The following is a 21,605-nucleotide window of genomic DNA, read 5'->3' on the forward strand; positions in this document are numbered from 1 at the left end:
AAAAAATGATGAAGGCAAAATAGTAAAAACTGTAGTAAATAATAAAATTATAAAAAATGTAAATTTTGAAATAATGTTGACTTTAGCTAATTGAGGATTTTGAAATAATATTTACTGTAGTAAGAGATGGTTATTATAGTTTTAGGACAATCCTTGCCCCAAACGCCCCAAGTTGTTGATATAAAAAGATAACCATAGTACCATAATAAACATCAATTACGTACATCATTTTAAAAGTTAATAGTTCAAACTTTTACCCTGCAATTATTGAATTAAAAAAAAAATACAATATTAAATTAAGCAGATGATCTCAAAGTGAATAATCAAAATCATGACCACAACTTTTATGGATGTCCTTCCTCAATTTAAACCAAAGTTGTTCGTTCTTTTTCCCTTTTAGTATATTACAACCATAGACAACATCTTCTCTAGCATAACTTAAAAGTGATTTTTTTTCCTTCTAAAATTATGAGTATTTTATTTGTGTCTTTTAAGTACAATAATATAGGGGATGAAAATTCGGATATATGAAGTGTGTAATATCAATAGACCAGCGAGAACTAAAGTAGTATCCAACCTATATAGACAAATTAGCCAAAACGATGGTTTGTACATGACAAATGGAAATAATAACAGTTTCACCATGATACGTAAAGGCCATAGCATATTGACAACAAAAATCTTTAACTACTACAATCATGTCAAATTTTTAAATTTAAAATGTTATAACATGTGGGAATGAAAAAAAAAAAATAATAATGTAAGGATATGAAAAATAACCTCAAAGAAATAAAATTGGAAGATTAGAATTTAGGGTTAGAAATACAAAGACAAAAAGAAGGTGGAAGTAGAGGTGAAATGACCATTCAAAGAGAGAACGATTTGGTTCAAAGATAAAAGATTTCATTTGGATTTGAAGGAACTCAAATAACCCTTAGCCTAACTCATAACTTTATATATGTTTCATACAGTACCTTTTCTGACACTTTTTCTTTTGTACCATTCTCCAAAAAAAAACAAAAAAAAACAAAAAAAAAAAACAAAATTGTCCACAAAACCCTTATCGTTAATAGAATAAAAACAAACATTAGACTTTTGAGAAAACCGTATTAATTCTTGGACAGACAACATTAAATATTTAAGAATTATTTACACAAATAGTTGTCTCTATGTTTTGTAATGGAAAATCATTTGATTTGTCGCTGAAATGGGCACATAGATGAAAGTTTGAGAAAGAAACAACGAATGTGGTTTGGTATTGGTAGTTTGTTTTATGAATTAAAAACAATGGTTAGTTGGGGAATTTTCAAATAAGATTTTGGAAACCCTTTTGCCCTTTTTTTATTTTGTGTGTGTGTGTATAAAAATCCAAAAAAGAGACGTAAATTAAAAAGATGACACAAGGCAATGGGAACGACATATCCGAAGAAGCTGCGTTGATTTGTCGTAACAAAAGTGAGACCGTAGAAGGGATCTTCTGGTAGAAACGACAGGTGTTGGATTGTCGTAAGCTAATGGGCTTTGATTGTGGGGCTTTACACTGTTCATTTGTAAGCAAATGGGCCAGGCTCTGATTGCAACTTATCTTCCTCCCTTTTTATTTAAAACCTCACTCTTCCCCTCCCTAAAACACCATTCCTTTTTTGCTCTTTCCAACTTTTTTATTTGCTTTCTTTCATTCATGGCTTCCTCCAAATTAGCCGATGACGACCTTCAAAATCTCGTCTTCAAATTGCAAACTTTGCTCCCTCACCTCAATCGTAAGCCCGACAACGACTCTGCGGTATCGGTATATATACACACTCTCTTCTTTAACTTACGATATAAAGCTTTTGAGTTTAGTAGTGGGTTTAACATGTATATGCAGGTATCCGCGACGGATATATTGAAGGAGACGTGTGATTATATAAAGAAATTGCAGAGGGAGGTGGATGATTTAAGTGAGAGGCTATGGAAGCAGCTGGATTCAATGGGTGTTGACTTAGAGATGGTTAAAGATCTTATTCTTCTTAGTTAAACAAGAAAAATGTTGGAATGAGATGAAGTTTCTTAGTCTCACTGTGTGTTGTATTTTGAAACTGATGAGTTTGGTCTCATAGCATTACCAACCGACAGGTGAGACAGAAAAGTGGTGGGATTCTATAATCTATATTAAATGTATTTTTCTATTTCTATCCTTCTTCTATATATGTTGGTCTCATGTTTAATATATGTATATCTAATTCTATGCAACACAACACCCTTTTCCCCCCTCATTGAAATAATAGTAATTAATTAAGAGATTTAGAAAGGTGGTGACTCTTTTAAATTTGGCAAAAATATCATTTTATTATTTAAGTTTTGAGTTTAGTTTCTATTTAATTTTAAAAAATATCATTTTTCCTTAATTTAGTTTCTATTTTGTCGCTATAATTCAAAATATTACATTTTAACTCTTGAATTTTGAATTTAATTTTCATTATGTCATACATTAAGATGCTATTACTAAGTTTTCACTCATTTGTGTTACTCTTCTATTATAATTAAATTAGAGTTTTCACTAATTTTTTGTGACTATTAAAATTTATAAACAAATGTAACTAGATACTTAATTTATAATTACTAACCTAATTATAAATTAACACTAAAGATTAAAAGTGAGGATTATTGAAAACTTAAATGTAAAGGTAAAACTATAATATCTTAAAGTTTATGAACCAAATAGAAATTAAACCCAAAATTCAAAGGTAGGAATGTAACATTTTGAAATGTATTGACCAAATAGAAATAATGCTTAAAAAACTAAAAGGTTACAACGTCCTGACTTCTCAAAATATGCATAGCTGGGGGATATTTTAGAAACTTTTACTTGTATAGATAAATAATTGGTGAGGAATTTGTTGTGGTGTTTTTATTTTCTTTTTGTTTAGTTAGTTCAATAATGTGTGTAGGGTAGATATTCAAACTTTTACTTCTTGGTCGAGATTCGAGAGAGTGTATATTTTATATGTCAAATGAGATATGTTCATGTGAAGCTATGTATCTATTTATATTATTACACTTTATACATTAACTTTTATTTGATGCCCATCATTGATTATTTTAAAGGTGAATCGATGTGAAAATCAACAATAAATATATTTGAGGACTAAAATAATATTATTTAAAAAGAAATAAATAATATTTTATTATTAATGATGTAACGAGAAACATATAATGAATTTAAAATTGTCGAAACCTTTGATAAAATATAAAAAATGAAAATGACTTTAAAGAAAGTTGATGTATAAAGAGAACAAACTACCAACCAAACACTTTCTACTTTATAAATAAATGAATAAATTGATGAAAATAATATTTACCTAAATCTATATAGTGCAAAGTTTTGAACTTTGACATTCCATCCTAGATGCTGAAGTTAAACTTTGCATAAAACAAATACCAAACATTAACGTTATGGCACAAACTAGCAATTGTCACAACTTCACATATTATTTTCAAATAAATACAAACGATAACCATCAACATTCTAAACAAAACACCATATTTTCAAGTACGAACAAGAAAACATTTATTATTATTATTATTATTATAGGGAGAAAAAAAACACAGAAACAAACGCGTATTGGTATTGACATGATTAAATTTAAAATTAATTTAGTGAAGTGGCATATCAAAATTCGCAAGAATGACGTGGATATTAGCGACAATGGCCAGGCTGTTGCTCACGTATTCAATAGACTTTTTCATCCTCGTCTTCACCTCTTGAAACGACGTCGAATCCATCTCCTCCAGTCCCTCCAAACAACTCTCTTGGTCCGTCATCGCACTGCTCATCCACGTCTGAATGTTTCCGATCTTACTCTCCGTCAACGTCTTTTCTCCGGCGCCGGATTCCATTTCTGCCACCGAGTCATTCACTTCACTAATTGCGTCTTCGATTTGGCTCTCGCAGTCCTTCAAAGCTGCTCCCCCGTCGCCCTCTGCGGCTAGGGTTTTTAGCGATCGGGACATATTCGAGAGTTCGTTGAGGGAAACTTGGAGAGAGAGCTTCAAAATGAGTTCGGGATCGGGTTCTGGAGAGGAATTGAGAGAAAATATTGAGGTGAAGCAGGAATTAGGGTAACGAGTTACGTTACAGACGATTTTGATTGTGTCGGCCGAATTGGGTGATTTGTTGCCGGTGGTGGGGTTGTGGATGTAGGCTCCGATGATCAAAGCGATGATGAGAGCGGTGAGGACGACGGCGGAGATGGCGGCTGTGAGGCGGAGAGATTTGTGGTTGGGGGTTTTGGACGGCGGAGGGACTTGATCTTCGAGCTCGAGGTGAGTCACTTTGCCATAGCCTTTGAGAGCTTTGATTTGATCCATGACTAGCTTGAAATCAAATTGATATTTGTTATGATGAAATGTGGAGAAGGAAGTTTCAAGTGGTTCTGAGTTTGGGAAAGGGGAAGGCAGAGTCAAAGTCAAAGATAAACCCACCGTTTTCATTTATTCCACTCAACGTGGGGATTTCATCCAGGATAAATATATTAGACATTCACTCATTTTTAGTCCGCACTACAAAAGTATGCTTTTTAACTTTGACGGTGAATCGTCCCTAAAGCTCCATGATGGTGGATAGCAACATCCGTTAAGATATGAAGTTCACGATTAGAAGTGTCATTGGATTATGGACAATCGACCATCAGATTAGACATATCAACTCAAATGCGAGGTCATCTTCAATGCAGAAAAGGCTATATGATATCAGTGAAAAGTTATAAAACATATTTTTGCAAGATGGGTTAAAAGTCAAATGCACGATTGAAAAGAGGTCATCCGTATTCATGAAAAAATCCCACATCTTATAATCACATGCTTATTATATCATACAAATAAAAATAATTATAAATATATTATAAATATATTTGTAAGTCCTCAATGAAATTAATAAATTCATAGTGATGAGAGCATACATACAATAGTTTAACTTTTAATCTAAAAGATTTGTGAGGTCCATTGTAGCTAAATTTATTTTGACTTTCAAGAACTTATTAGTTCCTAATTATTTGGTATAAAATTAAAAGTGGTTAATTTTAAAAAGGTCTCTTCCAAACTTTCAATATTGTGTCTAAAGTAATAAATTTTCAATTTTCTAACTTACAGTTATAGGTCTAAAATCAATTCTAAATTTTGAAAAACCAATTGTCTAGTCAATATAAATTTAAATTTCATGTCTAACTAAAGTAACGAATTAGGTAAGAGTAAAACAGAGATTTGAAAATTCGTGATCAAGTGCTGTGTTATCATAAATCTTATTATTTGTCGATTTTTCATTTTTCAAAATCAAACCCTAAAATTTGATAAATGCTCCAATTTTCCAATTTAATTTCGTTTACAGGCTCAAAACCATTTGTTAACTTCTGTACATGTTTGGGCTGAGTTTCTACTAAAAGCCCAAATGCAAAGAATTAGCTGTAGATGTAACGATTTAAGCAATAAAGTCTAAGAAATAGACTATAAAATAAATAAATCAATCAATTTCCAAAGCTAGAGTAAATTTTTAAAGTTACCTTTTGTTTTTTTTTTTTTTTCCGTACCAGAATGGAATAATAGGGTTGCATTTGGTAGAGTTATTACGCGGAACGTTAAGTCATATTTACTTCTGTATTTGGGTTTTGATGACTAAAATTTAAATATAATTTTTTTATTTGGATTGAAATGAACTATAATTTTGAATGTATAATAAGATTAATAGTGTGCTAAAATCAAATTAGAAAGTTATCCTTGACCTAATTAATAAAGAAGAACTTAATACCAATTTTTTATAATAAAAGGGTAAAAAATACGAAAATGCAATTGAAAAGGGTCTAATCCAAGTACTATATGCTAGGAAATTAGGAATGGAAGGAAGAAGACTGAAGTAGCCTCCTAAAAGTCTTGTTTCAAAATTCGACTCAACATCCAATCGATCTTTCTTGTACACAAACAAACGTCATATCAATTGTTGTCAAATTCGGTTCCATATACATATATATCGACCAATATTTCAAATTACCTATAGTTCGGTGATAATTAACATATACTCTTTCTCTTGAAGTTAGAGATTTGATCTTCTATGTCACAATCGTTGTACAATGAATCTACGATAAAGTTAAATTGAGATATATCTTACATCATCGTTTGACAAGTGGATAATTGTTTCTCACCAATTCTACTTGAAACTTTAATATTAATACAACATATTTTAAAAGAATTATTTTCCCCTTTGATATAGACCTTAAGGTTATGCCAAATGCCAACCAATCGAAGAAAGAAGATAATTTAGTGTGCTTATTGACTTGAAATTAAAAAAAAAAAATTCATAGATAGAAAAAAATGTCAAACTATTTATAAAAATAGCAAAAAAGAAAAGAAAAAAAAGATAAACATCTATCCGTGATAGATTTCTATTAGTTTCTATAGACGCGGATAGACTTCAATAAACTTTTATAAAAAAAAGATTAAAATTTTGTTATTTCGTGTAAATAGTTCCTTTTATTTTTCTATTCTCGAAAATTACCTTAAAAATATTTGTTTTATTAATTATTTTTTAAAAGGAAAAAGAAATAAAAGAAAAACAATAAATGGGATGCCAACCACACCACACGCATTGCCCATTAACTGTTTCTTTAGCCTTTCCATTCCATTTGGGCAAAGAACATTTGCTTCCCACTTTGCACCCCTTTTTTTTTCTCTCTGTTCAACAAATTAAAAATTTTAAGACAAAAGAATAACCAATTTCAAAGCAAAATTTCATCATATAAACATCCCACTTGTCAATTTGGATTTATTTACATATTTTTAATTAATTTCTAAAAAAGTTGTGAGATACATTAATTTGGCTCCTATAGACCATATAGAAGAATAACTTTTTGATAAAGAAAAGATTTCATTTGAAAGACATTTCTTTAAAAATGGCAACTTCTTCCTTAACTGACAACAAATTAAGAAAATGGCAAATTCTCTAACTTTTTTTTTAATACTTAGCCATATATAACTTATTACAATAACATATTCCAATACAACTTTACCATTAAGTTAAAATTATTAGATTCCTAAAGCAAAAAAATTAATACAAAAGTCTCCTCATGTCTTTCAACCCTAATGAAGGTCAATTCTTTGTTTGAATCAAGGAAGAAAAATTAAACTCCTTAAAACCAATTAAAATTCATATACAATACAATGTCAAAAAATTAAAAGGGAATAATACCTTTTAGTCCCTCGATTTTGACTCTAATTTTTATTTGATTTCTAAATTTTAAAATGTTATACTTTTAGTTCTTAAATTTTGAATTTTATTTCAATTTAGTCCATAATTTCAAGCTTTTATATTCTTTAACTTCAAATTTTCATTAAATACTTATTTTCATCATTGACGTGATTTTTTAAAATTAATTTAAAATAATTAGAAGTAAAATTTTTTAAATATAATTTTAAAAGTGATAAAAATAGTAAAACTTAATAAATTATAATTCTTTTAACGATTTTTAATTTATTAACATAAATTAACTCCAAAAGGCGGAAATTGAATATTTAGTAAAAAATTGAAAATATAAGTGTAAACCTCGAGATATAGGGACCAAATTGAAGCAAAATTCAATTGTCAATGTAAAATTGTAGCATTTTGAAATCTATGAATTAAATTATAATATTTTAAAATTTATAACTAAATAGAAATTAGACCCAAAATTTAGAGATAAAAAAGAGATTTTTTTTTCTCTTTAATTAATATAATTATACAATGTAAAGACATTGTTTATCACTTGGAGGAGGAAACTTTTTGTAATAAAAAACTTGTTAACAAGAAATTTGTTCTCCACAAGAAGAAAAATATTATGGATAACGTCGTAAAAGAAATTCTTTCTAACGAATATTTTTATTTTCATTATTCAAATATTTAATTCGATCCTATTTCTAACGGATTTTTATTTTTATTCAATATCTTTTAGAAGAAATTCGATTTTTTGTCGGTGGTCGGTTGTTTTTGTTTCCCCTATTGGGAGGTGACCCAGAAAAAAAAAAAAATACTGAACGGTAAACTAGAAATATTCAATGTCAAGGGTGTTCAATGTTTTTTATTTGTTTATTTTTTAAATTTAAAATATTTATGTGGCTTGATCCATGTAATTACGACGATTCTTTCTTTTTTTGCAAAACTAATTATTCCTTAATTTGATGAAAATGAGATCCCAGGCAAAAAAGGAAAGGAATTTGAGTTTTAATTTGATTAGTTGGGATTTAAAAGAATGGTTAATGAGGGTGGTTTTGTTTGGTTTAACGCTAATTAGTTGTGGGTGAGGAACAGTGAATTCCCTCCACCGTTCAATTGCACCTTCCGTTTCCGAAGATGTTAAAATCTTCCAAATGGGTGTTTTTTAAAAAAATAAAAAATTTGTTTGAACCAAGCAGCGTTTCCCCCTTAATATCCGGCCATAAGCCGCCTCCTCCTTAATGCCGTCCTTCGTTTCCAGTTTATTTTAACATTTCTCTGCTCTTCCCATTTTGTTTCTTTCCCCTTCTTATGATTTGGGTTTTCTGAGAACTGCTTTCCGACGACTATGGCTTCCAATATTGGAATGATGGACAGTGCTTACTTTGTCGGTAGGAATGAAATTTTGACATGGATCAACAATTGCCTTCAACTCAATCTCTCTCGCATTGAAGAGGTTCTCTCTTTTCCTTTTTACCCTTTTTTCTAATTTTTGTTCTTTGGGAAATGTTTGTATTGTAATGCCTGAAGTGGGTTTTTTCTGTTTGTGCATTTTGAGTTTCTCTTCGGTCCCCTCTTTCCCTTGGAGAAAGGGAGGCTATGTTTTCTAATTTCTCTATCTCTTTCTTTGTAATTTTTCATTGTTCATGATGGCAAAATGTTAGAATATGGGAGTATAAACGTAGTTTTGTAGAAATGCTTGGAAAAAAGGAATCGAAGTTTGCTTCTACCACGAAACATTTTCCAAGAATGTTGTTTAGTTGCATTTTTTTTTCAGGTTTTGGTTGGATTTCTTAACAGGAAATAGAGGTTTCTAGGCAATGGCCAACCATGTCATATGATACTGATTTGGATTTTCCTTCGGGAGTAATTTTGTTGCCTTTGCTCGAGGAAAGAAAAGGGTCATAATGTTTTTGTGTTAATGTCACATTCTACTGACTTTGGACAGATTAGTACTTGTAGTTGAGGATTGACAAGTTCCTTGTACATTTGAAGCATGGAATGCAAGCTGTTCTTTTTTAATCTTAGTTTACAAAGCTTAAAATCTATAGCAATTAGATATAACTGTGGGAACTGGATTATGTATGAATTCAAGTGAAACAAAATTGTTTATGTTATGCTCATACTGATTTTATCGATTAAGTCATGGGAGATTCTCTGAATAGCTCTCATATTATTATGTCTAGCCACATTTGTTCAACTCGGAATTGCTTTTTCAGTCAGATGCAAGTCATTTATTTATTATTGTGATATTGATTTCATTGCTAGGTAAATTATTTTTTCCCATTATAAGTTTTTGCAGTGGTTGTGATTATCTCAGTGTGAAAGTATCCCTTTTCCCATGTTTTTCGTTCTGCCTAGGCTGCTTCCGGGGCTGTGCAGTGTCAGATGATTGATATGACATACCCAGGAGCTGTCCCAATGCATAAGGTTAGTTTTCTCTTATCTAGTTTCAATTTTCATCTGCTTTAGATTGTGAGAATGATTAATGGCTACTGTATGATACTGACATGTCTGCCTTGGATGTATATAAAAGGTCAATTTTGATGCAAAAACCGAATACGATATGATCCAGAATTACAAGGTTCTTCAGGATGTATTCAATAAGTTGAAAATTGAAAAGGTACGTAACCAAATGGTCTGCCTAATATCTCACCTGTTTAGATGACGTGAGTGAGTGAAGAGCTGGAAATATCTTGATATCATTTTTCATTCTTCCCAGCAGCATACTTGTTAAAATGGATGGTGCCTTGCTATTGTTGTTTTAAAGTCTATTGTCTTGTGATTGGTAGCTAGAAGGGTGTTCATTCCTTTACATGGTATACTGAATGCTCTGATGTTATTTGTGGCAGCACATTGAAGTCAACAGGCTTGTAAAAGGTAGACCTTTGGATAACTTGGAATTCTTGCAATGGCTGAAACGCTACTGTGATTCAGTTAATGGTGGCATTATGAATGAGTATGCTAAATTCATTGTTGTTTATTCGCCTTTTTTATTTCGAGTATCGGACAATAAACAGCATCTTCTTTCGATTTTGTCATCAAGTTTTTCTTGAATGTCTCAACAGGAACTATAATCCTGTGGAGCGACGATGCAAGGGTGGAAAGGGTGGCGCCACAATGAAGGGTTGCCAGAAAGCTGCTAAATCACTGCAAACACATAATATGCATGGCCATGGCTCTGGTGATCCAGTTGAACCAAGTAAAACTTCTGCTTATCTTGTTCCAGTGATTTCTTATCGTTGGTCATGAGCCATAGATTAAGCTGTTTGATTTCATGTCATATTGAACCAGGATCCAAGCCAGGTAAGAACGGCGTAACCAGCGGGGCAAATTCTTCTGGAGAAATCCAAGCTTTGTCCAAGGAGGTAGGCTGCAAAATAATGTCACTGCAAATTTCTGCTTTATTCTTTGTTCTCAAGGACCGGTCCAGCTTTTTGCTTCCCCTTTCTCCTCCAAATTGATGTTACGTACTGCTATTTTGATTTTCTCTCTCTCTTACAAGTTGTTGCATCTTTTTTCTTGTGGACAGATTACGGAGCTGAAAATGTCTGTAGATCTCTTGGAAAAAGAAAGAGACTTTTACTTTGCAAAATTAAGGGACATAGAAATCTTTTGTCAGATGTCTGAATTAGAAGATCTCCCGGTAAGCATGGATATAGAGAAAAAGCCTTCAGGATGAATTAATAGAAAACGATTCTTCGTCAGAACTATAAACTTTCAAGAGTACATTGATAATGTATGGTTGATAATTGTACGTTTTATGCAGATGGCAGCAGCAATCAAGATGATTTTATATGCAGCAGACGCAAAGGAATCGGCACTAACTGAGGCTCAAGAGTACATATACCAGTCACAGAGTAGGAATGACGTTAAAGATGAAAATGAAGAGTGAATTTGAAGTTCCAGACAAATTTGGACTTGTATATTGAGCAAGAAAAAGCTGCAGCATTGCCAAGCAATTCCACAGCTCTCACTCATCATCATCATCCATCACTTAATGATCTCTAATGAGTTGAAATCTTGGACTTAAAAAACCCTCGTCTGTGCTTTAGCAAGGGTCAAGATTGTTAACTGAATATCCACCGATGGGGTTTGTAATAACAGATGCTCAACATTAGCTTTTATTAAGTTTGACCAGCTTTGTTGAATGAACTTTGATAATGACTACACTTCTCTTGATGTTTATTTGAATGTGCTTTGATATTACAAAAGAACGACAAAAAACATTTACAACAATGAAAAGAGACTTAGTTTTTCACAGACGCGAGAGAAATAAAAACACAAAAAGGACAAAACTTTCAGCTTTGTTTGAGTTTCCACTCTTATTTCTAGTCTGAAGTGGCATCAGTTTCAGTATCCATAGTCCTCTGCATAACCATAATAACTGCTGCTATTTCTCCTGTGTACTTCAGCCTGTAGAAGTAGAACAAAAAGAAGAACAAATGCATCAACTTAGGCATTAGAAAGGTGAGTAAATTAAAGTCAAATTGAGCATAATTTAATCGAGCCATGACTGTCTTGGAGAAATCACAAGGTGTGTGGGTGGTTCGAATCTCTTATCGAATTATACTTAGAAAAAAAAGTGTGAATTAAAGGGAGAAGCAGAAAGTAGCACCAAAATTCATCCTCACATTGTCGAGCATGTATTGAAGTTCACCAGTTCCATGCTCCTGAATGTACTTCTCTGCAGCAGTGATAATGTCCTCACGCTTGTTCAAAGGATCCTTCCCTTTAGGAACATACCAAACATTGACTCTCTGTTGGTTGACCATTAGAGGTCTTAAGTAATGCTCGTACACATACGAAGCACCACTGAAGCCTGACAACCAACACAACAGAACCAGCTTCGCATATGGCCATATTGGGATCCTGCCATGAGAAAGTTTCTGTAAACAGATCAAATTCAAAGCAATTGATAAAGAAGAAACCCCTTAAAACGCCTACCATTCAAGAACCTTGGCAAAGGTCAGCTCGAAGAGGGTGATCATGGAGTGCAAAACCCAATAAGTAAGCCATTGCTGATCATCGACTTGAGATTTGGTCTCAATGGCTCTAATTGACGCATATCTACCAAAAAAGCCCAAAACCCAATATTCAAAACGATTGAATTAAGCCCAATAGACAACAAATTTTGAAGGATTAGAGTGAAAAGGAAACATACAGAGGATAGACAAGACCGACAACAGGCCTGCAAATCAAATCATGCCGATGTATCAATATATGGGAACATTAAGAAATTAATTCCCCATTATGGGTTTTTTTTTTTTTTCCTTTTCCATTCTACTGCTTCAATCAGGCATACAAGAAGCAAGCAAAAAAGGAACGTAGAGAGTCAGAGAGATACCCAGCAAGAACGTCGAAGTTTTTAAGAACAACTTTAAAGAAATTTCCAGCCCCAGATCCCATCTTCGCGTCAATATATCAATTATCTTCAAAACCCAGAATCCCAAAACGAAAGAATGAAGAGAAAAAGAGCTCGTTCTTTCAAATTCCTTCACTTTATCTTTTCTTATCCTTCCTCTAGATCTTAAGCTCGAAAAGCGGTGCAGCTGTGTGCGTGTTGAACGAAAAAGAGTAACAAGTGTCATGGAAAGAAAGAAAAGGAAGAAAAAGAAAAGCAGAGGAATCAATTCCAAGGATAGCATCGAAAGTTGGAGTCGGTGGAAAGAAAATCAAAAAACATAATTAACAAAATCATGAGTCTAATCAGATAGTAACACTTAGTAAGAGAAACAGAATGAATGGGTGGAGAATTGAAGATGGGTTAAGTGAATCATCATCGTACTGAAACTGTCAGAGGAACACAATAAGGGGTTGTCGAGGAAGAAGGTGGAAGGGCGGTAAGCAAAAAATTTTGTCGTGAAAACTGAAAAGGGACCACGTAGCTTAAGAAATAACAGAGTTGACACAAATGGGGTTCTTGGAAACGTGTTGAATCTTTAAAGTAGAAGGTGTCCTTTGGAAAACAGAGAGGGGGTTCATGGAATGAAATGACCCAATTGTCAAACTGAACAGGGGATTAATAGGATTGATTGGGGGAAGTAAAAAATTGGTTAAGGGAAGCCATTAATGGAGGAAAGGAGTTGAAGCAGAGTGGGGACAGAGTCAGGTGAGGGAAACCTGCAAGTGATAAGGTGCGGACACAACAAGACGATCCCACCATTTGCAGAGACAGGTTTTTGAATCATTGATGCAGTAAAACAATGGCAACGAAAGAAAGTGATGCTCACATTTTAACTATAAAAAACTTTTAACAGTGCTCTGTTTATTGTCATTCAATCATCAATGGGTTATTGCCTATTGCTACACTCTCACTCCTCTGTCTCTTTGAACAAAGTTATGTTAGTTGGTTCAAGGAACTGAGCTACGACCTTTGACGACATGGTAATAGATATTTTCTTTGGCGTGATCTAATTTGATATTCAAAGCTACATTAAAATAATAATTTAATTCAATTTAATCGAAATCATCTAGAAAAATTTGCCATTTTGACCAAAATTAATTGGTTTGAATATATATTACCAATGAAGAGGTATAAGATTTGAATCTTGTTTTATTAGTTATCCCTTCTTTTTAACTTTTTCAAGTTTGTGTGTAGTATTATTAAAGTTTATGCGTAGAAATTAAGTACTTTGTAACGTTTAAAAAAAAAAAGAAAATTAGACTGATAAAAATAGTAGATTTTTTTTAAAGGACCGAATGTCAATAAGCATTTAGGAACCTTTCATCATTAATCATTTGCCGAATAGAAATAAAAAGATATGTCGCATTTTAAAAAAGAAATGCTTATGAAGATGTAATAAATTGTACTTTTGATGTAAAAATAAACATAATTCAATTAATATAATGTTTGAACTATTAACCTCGAAGTCAGAGATTCAATTTTTCCACCTCCTACATATTGTAACTTAAATTATATTGGTAATAGACTCTCACGAATAGATTTTGTTGTCGTACAATTTTGTAAAAATGTGATATATTATTAATTATTAGCTCTAAAAGTATTATCCATTACAATTACATAGTTTAACATCTGCGGGCAGAAATTTGAACTTTTGACTTTTTAATGAGAATATATATTTTAATCAATTGAGTTATATTCAAGTCGACAATGTTTATTATTTATACTAGTAATAATTAATTCATAATAATAGTGTACCACTTTTATTGTCTTCATTAATCAACACTTCATAAACCCTTCTAAGTCAATCAGAGGTGAGTTAATATATTAATCTACCTTTTCACATTATTTTTAGCTAGAGAAAGGGTCATGTGAATTTGAATCCCTCCCTCATATAATATTCGATTAGGAAAAAAAAACAAAACATGAAATAGCATTATTTTTAATTTTTAAATATAGTACTAGTAACAATTTTATCATGTGAATTTAAATATCACGGTAATATAACATTTTAATAAAGCATTTATATAATAACGGTGGGTGACATATCTCTAAGCCTAATTCAATTGGTAAGACATTATCTATGTACTAATAAAAACATAGCTTAACCGACATAAAAACATATATATCTCATCAGAGATTTGAATTGATCCCCTTCTTTTGTATTAAATTAAAAAATCACATTATTTATCTTTCTAAAAGTTAAAAGAAAACTTTTTCTCAACTTATTTAAATTTGATAAACCATAGTAACAATAATAAAAATGCATTAAGCATTACATGCGTGTATGAATATTGATGACCATAAAATAGTATACTCCTAAACTTTACATAAAAATCTGAACAAAGCTCGTTTGATTAAAAAGTAAGGTTAATGTGCATGTTGATTTAGAAAGGAATGTGGAGATTTGTTTTTAATAAAACCTTTATGATTTTTAAATAATAATAATAATTATTATTATTATTTAGATAATTATTTTAAATGATAAAATTTTTAAATATAAAAAAATGTTAGTAAAATTTTGTTATATTTATAAATAATGGTGTAAACCATAAACTAAAAATTAATAGTAAGAAGATTGTTATGAGAAGAGAATCACATGTCTAACCTCACGTCTCAAACCATATTCATATATGAAGAAATTAGTAAGGAAAGCCGCATAGGCAACAATTATGATTAGGAGACACCGGTGTCGGGCGCCGCCCCATGCGGCGGATTTTGGGCGGCGTAAATATTCAAGTGCCCATCATCATTCATGGTTCCACGTCCACCTCCGGCAGTAGTGGGTCCCAATGAGAGTGGCTTTCCTGGGAGGAGCGTCAACGGAGCAGCCAGATTCGAAAAACGTAAACCACCGGAGGGTTGCCCTGATCTGAATAAAGCGCCGTCTTGGTTGTTGGCCGACTGAAGCCTCCATAAAGGGTCGCCTCCGCTGCCGAGTAATTGGTTGTTGGGGTCGGAAAGCATCCAAAAGTTGGCCGGAGTAGTGGCAGGGATTAGCCCTGTGGTGGATTGTTGGAGATAGTGATGATCTTGTTTTGGTTGAGTCATTTGAGCCATATTATTCATTGCTTCAGAGTTGATCCCCATCACTGCACAACTTTAATCATATTCCATTAGCCTCATTTCTCCCTTTTAATTATCCACTAATCCTTTTAAACTGTCACACCTTTTTTTTATAACACCTCAATCATCTCATGAGAATGATACATAATATAAGACAATGAACATCATCACATTCTTTTTACTTTATCTTATTTGCCCTAATTTTTCTTTCTTTCTTTCTAATTTGTTAGTGATAAGGTCCTTTCTTTTTTAGGGATCTTGAGAGTGAGGGGAAGTAAAAAAAAAAAAAAATTGATTAAGATCTCATGTGAGAACTATTCATATTTAGTTTTTTGAAAACTGTACTTCTTTTTCTACTATTTCTTAATCGAGATTTTCATATATATACATATTTATTATATAAAGATTTGAAATCTTGGACAATTTCATAAAAAAAAAATTCGAAAACTAATTTTTTAATTTTCAAAATGTGGAATTTAAAATCTAAGCAACAAAATATACAAATAGAGAAATATTATTTATAAACTTAATTTTAAAGAACCAAGAAATTATTAAACGAGGCTTAAACTATTAATTTTTTTAAAGAAATTTAAGCTTATAAGAATTTATTTATTTTGTTAATATAATTTCAAAATTCAAGTCACCTAAAAGAAAAAAACTAGTTTTAAAAATTTATTTCCTTAAAAGGATAAAAACTAATGTAAAAGAAATGGTAAGGAAAAAACAATATCTTAAACAGAACTTAATATTTTTCTCCCGGAACATCTAAACTGCACTTCAATGGCAAGATTGTTAATTTAAAAAGAAGAAGAAGAAGAAAATCAGGATGTAAATGAAAATGAATGATATGATTAAATATCTTAAAAACTGTTCAGCCTACCTCCCGGGTGGTAGTAAGACGAGGATCTTAGTTGAGATGGTAGAGAAATGCTTGTAGCCGATCTTCTTAGTGAGGTATTGAGAGAGTTAAAGTTTGCAGGTATGGTCCCTGTACCGGTAGCGGCAATAACAGCAGGCTCGGCCTGCTGAAGAAGCCATTCGATGGTTTCGCCATCGGACTTGTGGCCGAGCTCACGAGTAAGCTGGAAAACTCTAGCAGCACAAAGAGCAGGCATTCGGGTGCGACGACCGCGGCCATCGACTTTGGTGTGACGGTCCTTAGTAGAGGTTCTCTTAGGAGAGGGCTTCTTAGAGATGATCTCAAGAGGAGGTTGAGGATTATCATATTCCTTCTTCTCTAACAATTGAAGAGGAAAAGAAGTAGTCGAGCGATGGTTTTGGTGATAGTGAAGTTGGTCATTTCCTTCCATCACTCAAAATGATATCTCTTAATTAGATCTTGGTGGGTCTCAATAATGTAGATCGTCAGAAGTTGAAGAGAAGATAAATAAATATGGGTTTCGTTTCGTTTAGATGTTTGGTTTTGGAATGGACACATATATATAACGCTTTGAAAGAAAAAGAAAAAGAAAAAGAGTGAATTATAGGGTTGCTATTATTGTGGGTTGTACAGACCCATTGGCTCAGAGTCCACGTGAAATGGGGCTTTTTATGATGTAATTTATAAAGACAATGGTGGCCATGGGTGGGCCTCTACTTCAGGTCAATATAACTTTCACACTCTCAACATTAACGTAGTCAAATACTAATTCACATATACCATCAATCTCTGTTCTTGAAGTCTGTTGCAAATTCTTCCTACTCCATATTTTTTGTGCTATAAAAAAGCGAAAAACTTGTTAAAGGATATTATTAAGGAGAACGTTTGAGACAAGAAGTTGATCATTATAGTTTTCGGTTGCTATAGTTGATTATAATAGTTTGTGTGGGTGTAAATTATTTTAATTTGAGTTATAATAATATGTGTTTGAGATGTAAACTATTTTAATTTGATATTGTCCACTCCATCTGGACATATACCTTTGTGATTTAATAATTATTCTTTTTTATTTAACCAACGTGAGACTTTAGTCACATCCCTAACGATTTCTTTGTCCATCACTTTTTCTCTCTGTAATTAACGTTGGAGATTTGAGAATTCCTCAAATCCCTTCCTTCTTTCTACCCTTATCCAAGTGACCCATTTCTCTTTTAACATTTTTTTTTGAAAAAATAAAAATCTTAGTAGACAAAACTTAGTTGATATGAAAAGTGAGATTCAGGTTTTACTTGAAGGGGTTGATTTATGATAAATTGTCAATAAAAGAGAAAAGGCTGCTCCATTGAAAAGTGCTGTCTCTCTCTTTCAAACTTTTTCATGACTGTAATTCACAAAGACGCATGGGTAGGGTTCATATTTTCCCCTTTTACCATCATTTTCAATGTAAATTTTCAAGATTTACACAGCTATCCACACAAATTATTATTCTTTTCCACATACCTTAATCAACATAGTCCATCTCTATTAAAGAAGATGGGGCATGCATCACGTACATATAATGAGAAGATTATTGAAATGATTGGAATAAAATGGTAGGTAGCTAAGAGGAATTAGGTATAGTAGAATAATAAGAAAGGTTGATGATATCTTGAGGCCTAGAGGGAGGGTGAGTTTTGTTTCTCAATCTTAATTGAAGGTAGTCCTTGTAGATAAAAGGTTTGTATTTTGGTGGCTGATCAATGTCCGTGGTGAAATGTGGCAATGGTTGCACCAATTTGTCTCCTCCAATGTTGTAGAAAAATGCATAAGAGTGACGCTCTTTCCCTGCCTGCCTCACCACCCGATGGCTTGCACTCTTATATCTATCGTTGCTCAGTACCTAATCAAATTTGTCACGTGACACCTAAGTGTGATGCACAAAAATGAAGTGCAATCGAGATGTACCCACATATATTTCTTACCTGAATGACATCTCCGACGTTGACAACAAGGGTGGTTTGGCTGGGAGTAATTGGGATCCATTGATGATCATATTCCGTTTTGACCTCAAGTCCTCCAACTTCATCTTGGAACAACAAAGTTATGAAATTCACATCCTTATGTTCTCTAAGTCCAACATTTTCACTCTCACTTGATTTTGGGTATCTGAATGTCGACATTAAATCCCACTTCCTGTCGTCATTGTATTCACTTAAAAGCTTTGGTGGAAGCCCTAAGCATTCGTTTATTATGCTTTCTAGTATTGAAGCCGTCTTCACTAAATATGAGAATAACTCTTTCACTACTTCCCTGCAATCATAATAATATATATGCTCAACCTCAATCAAACACATACTACTTCATTAAAACTTAACCATTTGGATTTTAAGATTATAATTTAACACTAACTTCTACTTGCAAGTTTCAATGTTCAATGTTTAATTGTGTTAAAACTTTCTACTGACCAAAGTTTAGTTTTAAAAACTAAAAAAACTACATAGTTTGCAATATCTTGTTTTTATTTTTATAATTTAGCTGGGGAGTTCAAGTGATTCTCTAAGAAATGTAAAAGCTATAATTGAAATATTGAGAAGAAAAATCAGACATGGATTTCTAAAACAAAAAATTCTAAAAACGATATATTTGATATATAAATTGGTCGTTTTCGCTTCTACTTTTATCATTCAAGTAGCAATTCAATTCATATACTTTCAAATTTACAATATATATTAGTCCTATTGTGAAAATCTTATCAAAATCAAAATAAAGTATCTATTGTTTCTATTATATAACCATTTTGGTTTTTATATGGTTTATAAGCACATTTTTCTCTGTCAACTTTAAGCATGGATGGATACTAATATTATTAAAATTTTTGTTAGATAACTATTAGATTTTTAGAAATTAAGCTCATATAATCACTATTTTTTATCTTTAAAGTTTTGCTATTCACTTTGATCTACTAATGTTTTAAAAAACCAAGCTAGGTTAGCTTTCAACTATGTGTTTTTCTAATATATACTTTTATAGAATCTGACTAAAAATTCAAGTATTTCTTTAAGAAATGTGAAAATCATAGTTTAAAGATGGAGAAAATAAACATAATCGTCAAAAATAAAAAGTAAAAAAAATGAAATAATTATCAAATAGAAGTAAATATTGAGGCTAAAATTCATAAAATTGAATGAAAGTATATATTTATGTGGATGAAAAGTATAGAGTGAAAGTTAAGAAAGGCAAAAAGTAGAAGAAGAGAAACCTAAAGCCTTGAGGATTAGAGGGGAAGACATTGAAGGTTGAATCAGGAGGAAACATCATAAAGAATTCATTTTTATCAGGTGAGTGGTCCGGCTGGCGGCCATAGCCGGCCGGCAGAGGAGCGCCGGGGAGAGGGCTGGCTTCAAGCTTACGATCCAAAGGGTACCCAAAAAACTGGGTTGATCCCAAAAGTGCTTTTTGCATAAGGTGAAGTGGAACACCATGGTTCACTACCTGAAAAAAACCAAACTCAGAGCAAGCTTTTCCAATTATTTCAATTGCTTTCTTCTTTCCATCTTCATCCGATGATCCTTCTTCTCTCAAAAATGGAGAAAGATCGGCTGTGGGGATTGTTCTTGATGAGTTCACCATTTTTAGCTTCTTAATTTCTACTTTTTTTCAGGGCTTTATGCAGGCTTAGCTTGTTTATACGATAAATATCGTATAATTATATGCCAACTTATCTAAGATGAAAAAATAAATTTATTTTTTTACAAATAAAAATGTCATATTGGACTATACCTTAAATGTACCAAGATAGGTCATTCAACGACCACCCAAGTTTTTCTCAAATAAATTATACTCACTTGCTTACTAAAATATGATACTATTATATAATTATACGCCACTTGCTTATCAACTAGCAGGCTCTATTTTTAAACTTTTCTGACCCTTCAAACTTTGTCATTAACGTCAATTTAAAAAATAAGAATATAATAAATAAATGAATGAATAGATCTATAACGAGTGACGCCCATTCTTCCTTTTACTTTATTTGGAATTTGCATTGGCGGCAAATTTAGAATGAAATTTTGCAATCTTATTTTGAGAGTATGCTAATATGACAAATTATTAAAATTTGAAATTTCGTTTATTTTGTATCCCAAATTTTCCCTTCTAATCAATTCAGCGTTTTTATTCTATTTTTCTCCCCTATCATTTTCATTCACATTCTTCTTCTTTATTCTTTGATTGCTTTCTGCTCGATCGATCACGTTCATACGGCTTTTCATCTTTTTATTTCTTCTACTAAGATAAGCGCCAACATTCTATTGGTTTTTGATGTTATTAGAGGTTGCTTTATGTTTTTAAACGTTTTTTCCTCCATTGATTGATCATTTGCTCAAGATGCTACAAAAATTTCATCGTTACTATAAATATATCCTAATTTATACTAGTAACTAGGGTTAGCAATAGGGTCGGGGCTGGGCGGGGGAGGGTTCCCCGTCATCGTCCCCGTTGGCGGATTTTACCCCATCCTCGCCTTTGTCTCCGCCATCAGGGATTTCCCGTCCCCCATTCTCCGTTTTCCCTTTTGTTTTCCTATGGGTACTTTTTTTTTAAAAAAAAAAAAAAAAATCTCTAGAATTATATTTGGTTTGGACTTGGACACTTTAGTTGGGCTTAGATTGAGATAAATTAAAAACTAGGTTACATGAAAAAAAAAGTTAAATGCCTAATATATATTATATATATATATATTTATATATATATATATATATATATATATATATATATATAGGGTAATTGCAATTGGTAGCATTTTTAGGAATAATAACCAAGTGTATAACATCATTTAAAAAAATTGCAAATATAGACAAGTCTATCAATGATATATTTCTGTCATTGATAGACTCCCAAGTCTATCAGCGATATACTTCTATCGTTGATAGACTCTTACCAGTGATATCACTAATAAACTCCTACCAATAATATGGTCTATCATTGATAACTATTTAAATTTGGCCATATTTGCAATTTTTTTTTACATTATGTTATATCTGTTTGGGTCTAATGTCTAT

General features: G+C 32.1%; 6 protein-coding genes across 8 annotated transcripts; 2 read left to right on the forward strand and 4 right to left on the reverse strand.

Moving 5' to 3' along the window:
• The first annotated feature begins 1,470 nt into the window (after positions 1 to 1,470).
• Positions 1,471 to 2,209, forward strand: LOC120083702 (transcription factor PRE5-like). Its single transcript, XM_039039546.2, has 2 exons — positions 1,471 to 1,789; positions 1,868 to 2,209. Exons 1-2 carry the CDS (start codon positions 1,559 to 1,561, stop codon positions 2,015 to 2,017), a joined length of 381 nt encoding a protein of 126 aa, XP_038895474.1. The 5' UTR covers positions 1,471 to 1,558; the 3' UTR covers positions 2,018 to 2,209.
• Positions 2,210 to 3,525: 1,316 nt separating this feature from the next.
• Positions 3,526 to 5,056, reverse strand: LOC120084155 (Plant invertase/pectin methylesterase inhibitor superfamily protein). Its single transcript, XM_039040052.2, has one exon. It carries the CDS (start codon positions 4,471 to 4,473, stop codon positions 3,637 to 3,639), a length of 837 nt encoding a protein of 278 aa, XP_038895980.2. The 5' UTR covers positions 4,474 to 5,056; the 3' UTR covers positions 3,526 to 3,636.
• A 3,256-nt stretch (positions 5,057 to 8,312) lies between these two features.
• On the forward strand, positions 8,313 to 11,388 carry EB1A (microtubule end binding protein EB1A). Of its 3 annotated transcripts, none has more exons than XM_039037689.2 (8): positions 8,313 to 8,672; positions 9,578 to 9,646; positions 9,753 to 9,839; positions 10,069 to 10,175; positions 10,285 to 10,418; positions 10,511 to 10,584; positions 10,749 to 10,862; positions 10,986 to 11,388. In XM_039037689.2, the coding sequence occupies exons 1-8, from the start codon at positions 8,565 to 8,567 to the stop codon at positions 11,109 to 11,111; spliced, it is 819 nt and encodes a 272-aa protein (XP_038893617.1). In that variant the 5' UTR covers positions 8,313 to 8,564; the 3' UTR covers positions 11,112 to 11,388. The 3 variants fall into 3 exon arrangements, with proteins under 3 accessions (XP_038893617.1, XP_090172139.1, XP_090172140.1); XM_090316013.1 differs by having other exon boundaries at positions 8,558 to 8,672; positions 9,519 to 9,646; XM_090316014.1 differs by having other exon boundaries at positions 8,561 to 8,672; positions 9,537 to 9,646.
• On the reverse strand, positions 11,311 to 13,430 carry LOC120082499 (HVA22-like protein a). Its single transcript, XM_039037690.2, has 5 exons — positions 12,564 to 13,430; positions 12,381 to 12,407; positions 12,164 to 12,286; positions 11,851 to 12,088; positions 11,311 to 11,632 (listed from the first exon to the last, which is right to left on the reverse strand). Exons 1-5 carry the CDS (start codon positions 12,623 to 12,625, stop codon positions 11,570 to 11,572), a joined length of 513 nt encoding a protein of 170 aa, XP_038893618.1. The 5' UTR covers positions 12,626 to 13,430; the 3' UTR covers positions 11,311 to 11,569.
• Positions 13,431 to 15,205: 1,775 nt separating this feature from the next.
• LOC120083615 (transcription factor TCP15-like) lies at positions 15,206 to 17,101 on the reverse strand. The gene is made up of 2 exons (XM_039039442.2): positions 16,567 to 17,101; positions 15,206 to 15,712 (listed from the first exon to the last, which is right to left on the reverse strand). The coding sequence occupies exons 1-2, from the start codon at positions 16,994 to 16,996 to the stop codon at positions 15,297 to 15,299; spliced, it is 846 nt and encodes a 281-aa protein (XP_038895370.1). The 5' UTR covers positions 16,997 to 17,101; the 3' UTR covers positions 15,206 to 15,296.
• An 870-nt stretch (positions 17,102 to 17,971) lies between these two features.
• Positions 17,972 to 20,296, reverse strand: LOC120084156 (flavonol synthase/flavanone 3-hydroxylase-like). The gene is made up of 3 exons (XM_039040053.2): positions 19,805 to 20,296; positions 18,528 to 18,855; positions 17,972 to 18,445 (listed from the first exon to the last, which is right to left on the reverse strand). The coding sequence occupies exons 1-3, from the start codon at positions 20,173 to 20,175 to the stop codon at positions 18,167 to 18,169; spliced, it is 978 nt and encodes a 325-aa protein (XP_038895981.2). The 5' UTR covers positions 20,176 to 20,296; the 3' UTR covers positions 17,972 to 18,166.
• Between the last annotated feature and the right edge of the window lie 1,309 nt (positions 20,297 to 21,605).

The sequence above is a fragment of the Benincasa hispida genome, chromosome 8 (genome assembly GCF_027475165.1).
Source record: "Benincasa hispida cultivar pf3 chromosome 8, pf3_genome.v1.1, whole genome shotgun sequence".
Taxonomy (NCBI): Eukaryota; Viridiplantae; Streptophyta; class Magnoliopsida; order Cucurbitales; family Cucurbitaceae; genus Benincasa; species Benincasa hispida.

Bases quoted from the DNA above. Each gene is read 5' to 3' on its own strand.
- LOC120083702 (XM_039039546.2), top strand. From the start codon at position 1,559: ATGGGCCAGGCTCTGATTGCAACTTATCTTCCTCCCTTTTTATTTAAA. The intron at 1,790-1,867 runs GTATATATACAC...ATGTATATGCAG, and splicing joins ACAACGACTCTGCGGTATCG to GTATCCGCGACGGATATATT.
- LOC120083615 (XM_039039442.2), bottom strand. From the start codon at position 16,996: ATGGAAGGAAATGACCAACTTCACTATCACCAAAACCATCGCTCGACT. The intron at 15,713-16,566 runs GTAGGCTGAACA...AAAGTTGTGCAG, and splicing joins GTCTTACTACCACCCGGGAG to TGATGGGGATCAACTCTGAA.
- EB1A (XM_039037689.2), top strand. From the start codon at position 8,565: ATGGCTTCCAATATTGGAATGATGGACAGTGCTTACTTTGTCGGTAGG. The intron at 10,176-10,284 runs GTATGCTAAATT...ATGTCTCAACAG, and splicing joins AATGGTGGCATTATGAATGA to GAACTATAATCCTGTGGAGC. The intron at 10,863-10,985 runs GTAAGCATGGAT...CGTTTTATGCAG, and splicing joins CTGAATTAGAAGATCTCCCG to ATGGCAGCAGCAATCAAGAT.
- LOC120082499 (XM_039037690.2), bottom strand. From the start codon at position 12,625: ATGGGATCTGGGGCTGGAAATTTCTTTAAAGTTGTTCTTAAAAACTTC. The intron at 12,287-12,380 runs GTATGTTTCCTT...CTTTTTTGGTAG, and splicing joins GTCGGTCTTGTCTATCCTCT to ATATGCGTCAATTAGAGCCA. The intron at 12,089-12,163 runs GTAGGCGTTTTA...TTCTCATGGCAG, and splicing joins TTTGCCAAGGTTCTTGAATG to GATCCCAATATGGCCATATG.
- LOC120084156 (XM_039040053.2), bottom strand. From the start codon at position 20,175: ATGGTGAACTCATCAAGAACAATCCCCACAGCCGATCTTTCTCCATTT. The intron at 18,856-19,804 runs GTTTCTCTTCTT...TTATGATTGCAG, and splicing joins TCTAATCCTCAAGGCTTTAG to GGAAGTAGTGAAAGAGTTAT. The intron at 18,446-18,527 runs GTAAGAAATATA...AAATTTGATTAG, and splicing joins ACGTCGGAGATGTCATTCAG to GTACTGAGCAACGATAGATA.
- LOC120084155 (XM_039040052.2), bottom strand. From the start codon at position 4,473: ATGAAAACGGTGGGTTTATCTTTGACTTTGACTCTGCCTTCCCCTTTC.